Raw genomic sequence first — 13,871 nt, forward strand, 5'->3', positions numbered from 1 at the left:
ATCGAGCTACTTAGGCCTTTCAGATTCAGGGGTGAGGTAAACAGGCAGAAATTGGCTTGAGAAAGTACTATATTGTTGCTGCCCAGGCTCTACCTATTCCAAAGGACTTAAATGTCTAGAGTACCTGTAAATTATCACTAAAACCAAAACATTCTAAACTTTGTATATTATGAGGCCTAATTTAAGTGATTATTATTATCTCTAGATATTGAGTATTCTGTATAAAAGTGTGGCTTGGATTTGACATAAGGAATTTACTGCACAATTTTTGGAAGTGCTAATTGGATTTTCTCTCCGAACAGAGATGCTGCATAAATCTGAGAGGAAGTGGGGAGGAAGATATAGATTCTTAAAGTCTATAGTTTGATTAGTGGTAAATGATCCAAAAGAGAGAGATGAGTCAAACTTATTGAATGGCTACTTGAAAAAATCCAAAATACGTAGCGTATAGCAGAGAAAATAACCATAAATTAAGTGGAAAGAGCCTTACTAAAAATTTACTAAGACTTTGGAGACTGTATCTTCATTTTTAATGTGTTTTTATAAAATTTTCAGTGTATTTTTTCTGTTTGCCTTGTGTGGTAATTTGCTTTGCAAGAACCTCTGCCTTTCTTTCTGGACTATTTTTCAATTTTTGTAGATGCATGCCTTGTAAGGGGAAAAAACCCTCTCTTCTGAAAGAGTTGGGGCCCTCACTCTGCTATAGCAATTGACTCAGGAAATATGGGTGAATTGAATTAACTTGGGGACTGGAATGTTCTGCTGGCATTTGAGATGTTAAAGGGAGTAGACACGCCAAATTGCAAGAGGAAGAATGCTCAGGCAACCTGTAGGAATATATATATATATATATTTTTAACTAAGATAACAATGTTAGAAGGGACAGGCTCATGGAATGCTGGTTTGGGTTAAAGGGCATCCAAAATGCATACACATGGTTTGTTTTTAAAAGAAATAGTTCACTGTAAGTTTTTTGGACTTGAATTATTTACATCTAGGAGGAATAAGCATTGAAATGAAGCTTGTATCACTTTCCTGTATGCAAGAATTTTTTTGTATCCTGCTTTGAACATAACTAATCAACAAATGTCTAATTGCAACAGGATCCTTGAAGATTCAGTGTTTTGTAAAAAGTATAACAGAAATGCCCTTCCATTGTAAAAAAGTCCTTCATTGTTTACACTTGTAAATTATTCATAATCCTGGGTTCATGGCAAGAAAGGTTCCAGTGCTTGACTCTTGGAAAACTCCAGGCTTTGGCTTAAGCTTCAGACTTTCTTCCCTTTCTTTGCAGGTATGTTTGCAACTGTGGATGGCATTTCCCAGCGTGCTCCTGTGCACTGGTCAGAGAATGTGATTGGAGCAGCCCTGTGTTTTCCTTATGTAGTTGCTCTTGATGATGAGTTTATTACAGTGCATAGCATGCTGGATCAACTACTAAAACAGACCCTATCTTTTAAGGAAGGCCACATCCTACAAGACTTTGAAGGTATTAGCTAGTACACCTATCTCTTTGCATGAATTTCTTGGAACATTAAAAATCAAACTTTATGCTGACATAATATAAAGTAAAAAAAAAAAAAGGCTCCTTTGAAGAACAAGCTACTTCTCCTGAAACACACAATAATAGAACATCCTTAAATGTAACACTTTATCCTGCTGTTAATAGCATTTTCGCTAAAGAATATTATGTCCTATATTCCTATAAAACATTGCAAATGAAACTTCTTGTTCTTCTTTGAGTGATGGTCCTTATTGTATTCCACTGTGGTTATGCATGTGCATCCTGTGCCCAGAGCTGGAAAATGTGAAAGTGGTTTTTGTTGGTCTGCGCATGCACCTTGACCCACCTTGTGCCCCCAACTGAGGGGATAAAGTCGGGGCAGACCGACTTCCTCTCCAGTTCCTTCTCACTACCACATGATCCGGGTCAGAACCTCTGTCTGTAGCTTCAGCTTTGTCTCTTATGATAAGATTTTGCTTTGCAAATAGTTTTTAGTATCTTGTACTGTTAATAGTTTGTGTTTTCATAGAAATGAGGAGTCCGGTGGCACCTTAAAGACTAACAGATTTATTTGGGCATAAGCTTTTATGGGTAAAACCACAAAAGCTTATGCCCAAATAAATCTGTTACTCTTTAAGGTGCCACCGGACTCCTCATTTTTGTGGATACAGACTAACACAGCTACCCCTCTAATGTCTTCATAGTTTTTAATGCTAGATTCATCTTTGGGGGAACACTTCTTCCCCCCCACCCCACCCCCCACCTTGTGTGGGTACTGGACTATGCACAGGACTCCGTGCTTCAAACTCTGTGCTTCCTGCCAGAAATCCTTCTGGATCAGTGACAACCACCAACACTGCCTGTACTGCCTCAGAAAAGCTCACATCACAGTGAGGTGCAATATCTGCCTCAAGTTCCCCAACCACACTGAGAAGAGCAGGAACTCCACCTTCAAAAACACCTCATGGAAAAGGCCATGAGGCCTCAATCAGAGCAGGCCAGGGAACTTTCTTCCCCTCCCCTCCCCGCCCTACAGTGGCCTTACTTAGCAAGGATTAAGCCTCCTGCTGCTAAGGCCAATGCTGGTGCCAGAAAATCTACCCTCATAGATCTCATAGCTCTTCTCGGGAACCTAGGAAGCACTCTCAAACGCATGAGACTGCCTTTCTTGAAATCCACTTTGAAGAAGTCGCATTCAGCTCTGAGCAAGCCTAGCATCTCAACCCAAGAGGACTTAGAATGTACTAAGCCCCAGAGGCTTGACAAGAAAGCTCTTAAACATTGGGCTCTGTTGATAACAGAATGTGATCTGTTGGTACCGTTATGCTTCACACCTCCAAAACCTCTGGATCCATTAGCACTGACAAAGATGTTCACTGCCTGTCCATAGCGGTCTTCGACAGCATCCTCTCTGGCTCCAATGGTCTGGGCAAAGATGACCCTGCTTGCACTGGGGAGGACTGGGTCCCATGCTGCTGAACAGGACATCTTCACACTGGTGGATCCAGAATCCCCTCCATTGGGTCTTTCCAGAGATGTTATAACATCACCTGGGGAGTCAACAACTTGAAGTTCATTTCCTGCTCTTTCCTTGAGGTGCAGCTTCTCTCCAGTGTCACTGATGGTACCACCTCTGGAACCGGAATAAATTTTCTCCTCATCAGGAAACTCCAAAGCAACCGAGGAGCCTTTGTTTCCTTACCCTACGTATCCTCTGCTGCCCAAAAGAATTACACTACCTGAGGATTAATCTCCACATTTAGCTCTGAGCTGCTGTCGCCCCTTGCCAGGATGCCTCCACATACCCCTTTCAACTCTTCCTACTGGCCATATTGGGGCCCCTGAGACCAATACACCCCTGCAGAGTTGGTCAGATCTGCTAGGAAGTTACTCTTTGCCTCCCCTCAGAGAAGGAAGAGCATTATGTGCTGGATCCAGCAAGACTTCCGTCTTCATCTCCAGACAAACTGGTAACCCCTTTTGTCTCCCTCCCCACTCCACTCCTACTTACCCAAGTGAATTCAGGCAGTTCCAGGATCATCTTCGTAGAGTTGCTGGTGAACTACAGATTCCTCTTGAAGAGGTTCAGGAATCCTAGAGCAAACTCCTTGACGTCCTTTACTCAGGTTGGTAAGGGGCTAATCTTTGTTTTTCACCCATCTCCCAACTCTTTGGTGGTCAAAGCAGCTTCCAAAAGGGCTAGACAGCAACCCCCGGTCTGCTGCTGTGGACAAAGAGGTTCAGTGTCTAGACCTGTTGGGAAAAAGATGTTCTTATCATCTAGCCTTCAGTTCAGGATAGCCAGCTACCAGGCACTAATAGCCAAATACAGCTTCCTGAACTACTCCAAGTTTGCAGAGTTTACTGACAGTCTTCCATAACAGGACAGAGCTTGTTTCCAGGTGGTGATAGATGAAGCAAATTAATAGCAAAGACGACCTCAAATTTGCAGTTGAAGCTGCTGACACATCCTATAGAGCCATGGCTACTGGCATTGTTAGGTATAGAGAGACATGGTTGTGTGTGTCAGGGTTACCTGGAAAGATTCAGAATAGTGTGGAGGATCACATCATCATCATCATCATCTCCCCCCCCTCCCCCCCCACACTGTTCCTCAGACGTTCTTGTCAACTGCTGGAAATGGCTTACCTAGATTATCACAACAAAAAGTTCTCTCCCCTCCCCCCCAACCTTGCTGATAATAGCTCACCTTACCTGATCACTCTCGTTACAGTATGTATGGTAACACCCATTGTTTCATGTTCTCTGTGTATATAAATCTCCCAAATGTATTTTCCACTGAATGTATCCTATGAAGTTAGCTGTAGCTCACGAAAGCTTATGCTCCAATAAATTGGTTAGTCTCTAAGGTGCCACAAGTACTCCTTTTCTTTTTTCAATGAATCAGTTATTCAGTCAGAAGACTGACATCCTTCTATGCCTACCTGGAAGGACTATAGGGCTACCTCTGCCCCATGAATAAGGTTCAGATTTTGTCACTGTTTTTTTTAGTAAAAGTCATGGATGGGTCGCAGGCAATAAACAAAAATTCACTAAAGTCCGTGATCTGTCCTCAATTTTACTAAAAATAACAGTGATAAAATGGGGCTGAGTCCCAGCCCTGCTGTGGGAGAAGGGGAGTCCAGCACCCACTGTGGCTGGGATCTCCAGAGTCCCCTCCCGGTGTTAGTAATAGCTGGTAGTTCCAGGGTCCCCCAGCTGTGGGGCCAGTGGCTGGGAGTTGCCGGGGCCCCAGGGCTGAAATGGAAAATGTCATGGAGGTCACAGAAGTCACAGATTCCGTAACCTCCATGACATAATCTTAGCCTTACTTATGAACTGCCACTCAACGGCAGCTGGTTTAAAGGACCTGCACCTTCTGCAATAGGTATGGCATCCCAATCTCAACCCCCCAAAGAAGCACTATTTTTGATGGGACCTCAATAGCTTCGAGCCACTAAGCCCAACATTACCCAACCTTCATACACGATTTGGAGGTCGTCTAGTAAACTTTGTCAACGTGTGGAGTGCAGTAACAATAGATCAGTGCGTGCTGAATGTCATCCATTCTGGCTATGTGAATGAGTTTGCATCCCTACCTCCTCCAGAGTCATCTTCCAATTTAACTTTTGGGGACTACTCTCAAGACTATTCTCAAGCAAGAGGCAGACTCCCTATTACTGTGGGGAGCAATAGAACATGTGTCCCCTGAATACCAAGGGGGCAGCTTTTATTTGACTTATGCCCTTCTTTTGGTGTATAAGGAAATATGGCGAATAATTCTCCACCACCACTACCACCCTAACTGCTTCATTTGTAAACTCAAGTTTCATATGGTTATGCTGGCCCCTGCTATGTCATTAATAAAAAAGGACATGGTTTACAGCTCTTGATATGAATGAAGTGAGCTGCAGCTCATGAAAGCTTATGCTCAAATAAATTTGTTAGTCTCTAAGGTGCCACAAGTCCTCCTTTTCTTTTTACTTTCATTTAGATATTCATCCCACTCTGCTTCCTAAAGTATTTGTAGTAGTGACTGTTCACACCAGATGCCTCGGTCTCATTGTCTTCCCCTGCCTTGATGACTTGTTCCTTGTTGCCAAGTCATGCCAGAAGGCCCATGCTACACCTTCTCTCTTCCCTGAAGGTCAGTGTAAATGCCAAAAAATTTATTCTCACCCCGCCCAGTCTCTGGACTTCATTGGGGCCACCCTCGATTCGATTATTGCAAGGGCATACTTGCCAATGGACAGGTTTCAGACCAAGAATAATACTGTAGCCCCAATAGCAATCAACCCTCCAGTACTGGTCAAAACGTGCCTGTCTCTTCTAGGTCATATGGCATCATGCACTTATGTCACTGTGTTCGCAAGACTCCACCTTCGTTGCCTTCAAATATGGCTCCAGTTAGTATACTCTCCAAACTTCCATCCTATGAACTTCATGGTAGCAATTCCTACAAATGTAGTTTTCTTCCCTACTGTGGTGGACAGATCCTTCACAGGTATGAGCAGATGTCTCCTTTCTCCCCTCTTCTCCAAACCAGGACCATTACTACAGATGGATCCCTTTTTGGTTGAGGAGCTCACTTGGACAGCCATGCAGCACAAGGCACCTTGACGCCACAAGAGTCCATATTCTGAAGGTATGAGCAGTCCAGAAGGCATGCCGAGGCCTTTCTTCTGTTCATTCACACTCACTATGTCCTTATGCTGTCAAACAGTGTTATTACTGTCTTCTGCATCAACAAACAAGGAGGCTCAAGATCCATCTCCGTGTGTGCAGAAGAGGTCAGCTTGTGGAACTGGTGCATCGGCAACCAAATCGCCCTATCCTCAGCCTACCTTCCCAGAAAACAAAATACGCTCCGACTCCCTCAGCTGACATTTTTCAATTGACCACAAGTGGGAACTCCATGACTTGGTACTGCACAATATCTTTGATCTATGGGGAACCCCAATCAGAGATCTATTCACCTTCATAACTAACAGAAAATGCAAGACACTGCTGCAGAGGAGCCCTATGTCACCACTTCCCAGGCGAGAGATTTCTTCCTTGGTCAGATCACCTGATCTATGCATGCCTTCTGCTACAACCCCTGTCACGAGTTTTGTGCAAAAGCTGGTAGGACAGGGCATGAATTATCCTGATTGCCCTGTATTATGTTAGACAGTTTTGGTTCCTAAATCTCCTGTGCATGTAATCTTGAGTAGCGATCCTCCTCCCAACATTCCCTGAGCTTCTGACCTTGTGGAATGGCAAGATCAAGCACGCCAATCTATATTTGCTTCACCTCAGGGCTTGCTTTTTGGATAGGCATCATCCTTAGAACGTTCATGTTCCACAGTCATACGAGACATACTTTCTAACACTAGGAAGGATTCTACTAGGCAATGCTATCTGGCTAAGTAGAGATGATGTTTCTCCTCAGACACATCAAAGGAACATTATTCCAGAAGATTCGGGTATCCCTCTCATTTTAGATTGTATCCCTTCTCTAAAGGCATCAGGGCTATCCATCAGCTCCTTACAAGTCCACTTGGTAGCGATTACTGCCTGCCATCCTCCTTCTGAGGATTATTCAGTCTTCACTCACCCACTGACCACTAGATTTTGGAAAGGCCTAATGAGAACCTTTCCACCTATTCACAAGTCTGCATCTCTGTGGGACTTCAACCTTGTTCTCTCAGCACTCTCAATGCCACCCTTTAAACTCCTAACTTCCTGCTCCATTTCCCTTCTCTCCACAAAAGTTGCATTCCTTGTAGCCATTCCCCTCAGTCAGAAGGGTTGGTAAGCTTGGATCGATGATGGCGGATCCTCCTTATGCTGTATTCCTTGAAGATAAAGTTCCGCTACGTTTATCCAAATTCACCTCCCAAGGTGGTTTTGAAATTTCACTTGAGCCACTTGAACCAATCAATCCATTTAGTTGTGTTCTTTCCTAAACTGCACTCTTCCTCAGAGGAACAGAGTCCACACCTTCGATGACCAGCAGTCCTTGGTGGTGGTCTTTGTAGGTAAAAGGCCAATTGGGAAGTCCTAGAGACTATTCATCATTATAACAGACTTGGGGGACAAGTGATCTCTACTCAGAGGATCTCCAAATGGATCTCTAACTGCATTCTACACTATCAACTCTCAAACCTTCCCCCCACCATGGGATAAGAGCTCATGCCATGAGAGCACAAGCAACAACTATGGAATCGCTTCAGGAGGTATCCCTTCTTGATATCTGTAAGCAGCCACATGGGGCTCCGTTCACACCTTTACGAGACACTATGCCCTAGTCCAGGACTCCTCTGCTGATGCCTCCTTTAGAAGGGCTGTCCTTTGCTCAGCCCTACCATTTACATCTTTGCACCCTCCTCCTACTTCAGTACTGCTCGGTAATCCCCTTCAGTGGAATACAATAGGGACCATCACTGGAAGAAGAGGAGGAGTTTACTTACATGTAATTGGAGGCTCTTTGAGATATGTAGTCCCTATCTGTATTCCACCACCCATCCTCTTCTCCTCTGATTCACGGTGGAGAAGGAACTGGAGAGGCAGTCGGTCTGCCCCACTTTTTATCCCCTTGGTCGGAGGCATGAGGTGAGCCAGGGCACGTCTGCGCGGACCAATGGACGCTACTTTCAAATTCTCCAGCTACCGGCTCATGGTATGCATGTGTAACCCCCAGTGGAATGCAGATAGGGACCACGCATCTTAAAGAACCTACAGTTAAATGGTTCTTTGAGATTTGGTTTTGAACTGAATAAAGTAACACTTGCAAACTTTATGCACGAGTCGTCTGACTGACACCATTGTGCATAAAGTGGAGCAGGTGTCTGTCAGTGAAGCCCTCACTTGTAATTTGACAAAAATTTTTCCTTCAAAGGAACACTGTCAACTTAAAATTTTGTAAGTGAGTTGAGTAGTTTGTGGTAATACATTTGCAGATGACTCCTCCTCCTTCTCCTGCCACCTTTTGTAGGTGTGGAATCACACTTTATAACACTCTCTCTTTGGTTGCCATATAAGATAATCAGAAACAGGTTAAACAGGTTATATGTAAAAAGCTGTCAAATGCAGATAGTGGAAAAATTGAAAATACCGATGTTTTTTGTTTGGTAAACATAGGTCATATCCATAAAAATAATGCCAAAAAACTTTAGAAGTGATTTCATGTTGGCTTTCCTTTAGCTATGGATTTAGTTTCATATCTACATGAAATATAATATAGCTTTGTATATTATGGTAGAACTGTGCCAGGTTGCACTGGAATTTGTTTTCAAGTCTACAGTTCACTAAAGGATGAATCATCTAAGCAGTACCAACAAAGGCAATGTTACTGTCCATGTGAGCCAATGGAAGGCAAAACACTCTGACCACTCTCAGAACTCAGTAATATACCAGCAATAAGCTGTATGTTGCTCTAGGTCTGATTTAAGAGCTTGGTCACAGAACAAGGTGGCACTTGTGTTGAGAGTATGATGATTCTGGTTTTGGTTCTTCCCTAACAAATATGCAAATACAGGTTTGCAGGCTGTGCACCTTTTTCCCCCACTGTTTCATGATATACTAAGATGTACAGAAAACTTTCTGTACTAGAACACACATTAATGCCTGTGAAAACGAAGAAAATTGCTAGTTTGAGTGGACTTAATTTTTTTTGTAGTTTTTTTAGGGACAAACTTAAAGGTATAGTATAAAATCTGTTAAATATATTAATTGCAAAGATGAGCTTCAGAACTCGAAAACAAAAACGACAACTAAATTTTTATATCATTCTGTATTCTATAGCAATGTTAACGTTTAATGAAGTCTCTAGAAATCAGTTTTTTACTGTTCAAAATGCCAATTGCCCATTTTTTTGTCTTCTCTACTTAGGAAAGGTATTTGTAGCTACCAATAAAGGTGTGTACATCTTGGTGCCATTACCTTTAGAAAGACAGATTCAGGATCTTCTAAGCAGCCACAGAGTGGAAGAAGCCCTAATCTTAGCAAAGGCAGCCCGAAGAAACATTCCAAAAGAGAAATTTCAGGTTTGTCCTACCTTGAACATATATGAAAATATGTGGAAGCTGGTCCAGTGGCAAAGAAGTAACTGAAGAGTGAGAGCTCTCTAGGGAGAAATCTAATATCTCCTATTCCTTGGGTCTGAGGAGATAGGTATGCTGCTGCGTTGACTCCGGGTTGGAAGTGATTATGAGTTGGCAGTGCTGAGTACTGCTGCCTGGATGTCTTCTCTCTCTACAGTTGTTTCTCAAAGGTGTTAATGGCTTAATTAAAAGATGGTGCATGTTCTATCATGCTGGTAAAGAGATCTTGTGCTATAGAATTGAGATGGTAAGAGAATAGATAGAAAAGCGAAAGATGGGTTGTGCTTTTTATCTAGGCTCTCCTTGTGCAGGGGAGGTTGCCTCATCATGGTAAAATCATCTCACTTTTTCAGTGTTGTGATTTCTTTGAAATCATGGTCTATAGAGAATATAATTAAAAACACAAACCCCAAACCTGAGAATAAGTGAAGAACCACATGGGCAAACTTTTGTAAAGTACTTTTCCAACTATTTAACACATTTTTAAGATTACCGAACAAGACATTTTGGTTTTAAGGAGAAAAAACAATTGTGTGGATGTGGATCAGTTTCTTTTGCAATCTTTGTTTTTAGTTTATGAAATCTTATCACTTGGGTAACATTTTCTAGATTTTAAGGCATTCAGAAGGGACCATTGTGATAATCTAGCCTGACTGCTACCTAATACAGGCTATAGGACTTGCCTGGATTATGTTCTGCTTCAAGTCTAATAATTTGATTGGATTAGAACATATCTCTTTAGAAGAACATCCTTTCTAGATTAAAAAAATTCCAGTGATGGAGAATTCACCACAACCCTTGATAAGTTGTTCCATTGTTAATTACCCTCACTATTAAAAATAAACAAAAAATGCTCCTTTTTTCTAGTCTGAATTTGTCTAGCTCCAACTTTCCATCTAAGGGTCTCAATGCTTTATGAATACGAATGCCTCACAAACATGCAAACAGGGCTGGTGCAAGGATGTTTCATGCCCTAGGCGAAACTTCCAACATGCGCCTGCCCACCCCCCACCCCAGCCTTGCGGCAGCTCGGCACCCCCCTTGTGGCAGCTCCCCGCCGACCCCTCCCTCCCTCCCTAACCTCAGCCTGGGGAGCCGTGCGGCAGCTCCCTACCGCTCCCTCCCTTGCCCCGGGGAGCTGCGTGCAGCAACTCCCCGCCCTAGCTCACGTCTGCCCTGCCTCCTCCCCGAGCACACCGCCACTTCTCCCGCCTCCCAGGCTTGTGGCGCCAATCAGCTGTTCAGCACACAAGCCTGGGAGGGAGAGAAGCAGAGCAGGGTGGCGTGCTCAGGGGAGGAGGCGGAGCAGAGGTGAGCTGGGGCGGGGAGTGGCAGTACTGTGCGTGGCGCCCCCCCCCCCCCGTTACTTGCTGCAGGCGGCCCTCCCCGCGCCCCCCTGCCCCAGCTCACCTCCGCTCCCCCGCCTCCCCAGAGCGTGCTTTTGGCCGCCCCCAACCACTTGGCACCCTAGGCAAGTGCCTAGTTCACCTAGTGGTTGCACCGGCCCTGCATACAAAGTAGGCTTTATGCCCATTTCATAGATGGAGGGTGGATGGAAAACTAAAGCAAAGGTGACCTAACCACGTGAGGTGATGGCAGTCAGGAATAGAAAGAACCCATGAGACTTGACTCAGGCACCTGTTGTAACCCCTGACAAATACAATATTAGTTACACATGTATATGTGTGGTTTAGTGATTTATGGCTGCGTTTTTAAAAAGTGAAATTCAGTGCTGACTTAAGAGAATACTAGATAATATTTAGTCCTGCCATGAGTTCAGGGGATTGGACTATATGATCTCTCGAGGTCCCTTCCAGTTCTATGATTATTGGCTGTCAGCAGAAGCATTCATGAGGCAGAATCTCAGTTGGAAACTACTTTTGTTGAGCCATTGAGATGAGTGTATCTGTTCCCTTCCTCCTACATGTGCATGGGCTTCTAAGAGCAGGTCCACACTTAAAATGCTGAGCTGCAGGCTTTGATGAAGACACTACTACACCAATGGGAGAGCTGCTTCTGTTGGTGTAGTTAATCCACTTCCATGAAAGGCAGTAGCTGTGTTAACGGGTGAAGCCCTCCTATTGATATAGCACTATCTATACCAGGGGTTAGCTTGGTATAACTGTGTTGCTCAGGGGTGTGGATTTTTCACACCCCTAAGCAATGTAGTTTGTAGTGTAGATCTGTCCTCGATGACAGAGTGGAGTAAATATACTAATAAACACTTTTGTAATGGAAACCCAAATATACAGAGAAGTAGCATTAAGTCACCACAAATGTGATAAAAGAACATATTTCTTTAAAAAAAAAAATGGGGGGGGGGGCAAAAAAAACCTTCAAGTGCTCAAGAAATTAAAATGTAATAAAACATTGACCCAATAAATGAATCTGTTCGAAATAAGATTTATTTTTATCCAAGTAAATGACATTTTCAAACTTGTAGAAATGCATCATTATTCCAAAAAGAACAGGAATACTTGTGGCACCTTAGAGACTAACCAATTTGAGCATAAGCTTTTGTGAGCTACAGCTCACTTCATTGGATGCATTCAGATTTTCCACTGCATGCATCTGATGAAGGGAGCTGTAGCTCACGGAAGCTTATGCTCAAATAAATTGGTTAGTCTCTAAGGTGCCACAAGTACTCCTTTTCTTTTTGCAAATACAGACTAACACGGCTGCTACTCTGAAACCTATCATTATTCAAAAGCACCATTAATTCTTTCTCCGACTTCCTTCTCTTTGAGCCTTCCTTTGGTCACTATAATGACATTCAACAGTGGGTTTTTCTCAATAGTGTGGAAGCATCTGTAATTCAGTGGGCAAGTTAATGATAGAACGGCAAGGGAGGTGTCTTTTTTTTGTTTTTAAAAAAATGCACAATTATAATTTCAATGGTGTCGCCTTCTGTAGCAAGGCAGTGGGGGAATCGCTGCCCTTCCAAGTCCTCCGGTTGGTGGAAACTGATAATACAGTGTCATTGGAAATGGGTTGAGTTTGGTAGCATTTGAAAGCCCTTTCTCCCAGGAACGTAATGGTCCCAAACATGGCAAATCTCAAACAATTATGTAAATATATTCAAGAAAATGTTCAAAATCAACTTTTTTTAGTGTATTTTAACACAGACATGTCAAATATTTAGTCCTCGCAAAGTTAAATTGTGGCTTTCGACTGACAGTACTGTATTATCAGTTAATGCTCAGAATGTGATACTTGATGTTATAGATGGTTGTAAATGGAAGGAGAGCTTCAAGTTCATTTGTCATCACTGGCAAAAAAAGTGATTCAGTGGTGTGTGTATGTAAGAATTTCAAAAAGGAAATTGGGTTGTTAAAAGGTCACCAGTTCCCTTGTGTGCACTTGGTTTAGATGAAGCCCTAGAACACGAAAACAGAGTGGTGAAAGCCTTTGGGAGATTGGTGGGGTATGACACCGCATCAGTGGTGCTCTTCTCTCTCTCCCCCCCCCCAATCCCCAGAACTCAGATGAATTTTGAACAAAACTTTAAGCATAGCAGAAGTAACCATGCACCATTTAAACCAGTGGTGGGCAGGCCACAGGTTGCCCACTGCTGATATAAACTCATTAGGTGCTGTTAAATGCCAGGAAGGGGCAATTTTAAAGCTACAAGATGAACTTACTCTTACTAGCAACCCATTCGCATATAATTGACTGGTGCTCATTAATGTCAAGATGGAAGGCGTCTTCAGTGATAGATAGCTACAGGTTATTAGTTGAATGGCTACTTTGGATCATGACTTTGATGGAGTCTTGGATAATTCTTTGGGTTTTGAGGACTTCATACATCTGTGGACTCCAGGTAAGAACAGACTAAAGCTGTGCTCAGGTACAAAGAAGAAAGTCAGTGTGAAGGTGGTCGGGACTGTTACAGAGCTAACTGCAGACAGATCATTGTTTGCTCATGTCCTGGTTGCATCCTAATCTGTGTGGTCTGATCTGTATGAGACTTTGGGGAAGTACAAGTTCTTCATGGTACCACAATATACGTTTGAATGTGATGGAACAAGGTGTGACACTGTATAAAAGAGAGGTGACCATGTTTTCACTAATGTATCATCATTGATATATCACCACTGTTGCACAGTTGTGATAAATCAGGTAAGGTATCATCGGAAAAGTTAGTCTACTCAGTATGATTAGCCTGTTTATATGCATGTCATTATTGAATATGAAGTTATGAAACTTTGCTATGTATTTGTATCTCAAACCTGTTGTGTTTGAGGGTAACACCCTCAAAACAGATTTACATCAAGCCTAGCCAG

The 13,871-nt window shown here is 43.0% G+C and overlaps 1 protein-coding gene across 1 annotated transcript in view; it reads left to right on the plus strand.

Moving 5' to 3' along the window:
• TGFBRAP1 (transforming growth factor beta receptor associated protein 1) overlaps positions 1 to 13,871 on the plus strand; it is a 61,122-nt gene that overhangs the window by 12,551 nt on the left and 34,700 nt on the right. Inside the window, 2 exon segments of the mRNA XM_084634875.1 lie at positions 1,295 to 1,489; positions 9,377 to 9,531. Coding sequence (XP_084491001.1) covers positions 1,295 to 1,489; positions 9,377 to 9,531 — 350 coding nt within the window.

The sequence above is a fragment of the Lepidochelys olivacea genome (genome assembly GCF_965140295.1).
Source record: "Lepidochelys olivacea isolate rLepOli2 genome assembly, chromosome: 1".
NCBI classification, from domain to species: domain Eukaryota; kingdom Metazoa; phylum Chordata; order Testudines; family Cheloniidae; genus Lepidochelys; species Lepidochelys olivacea.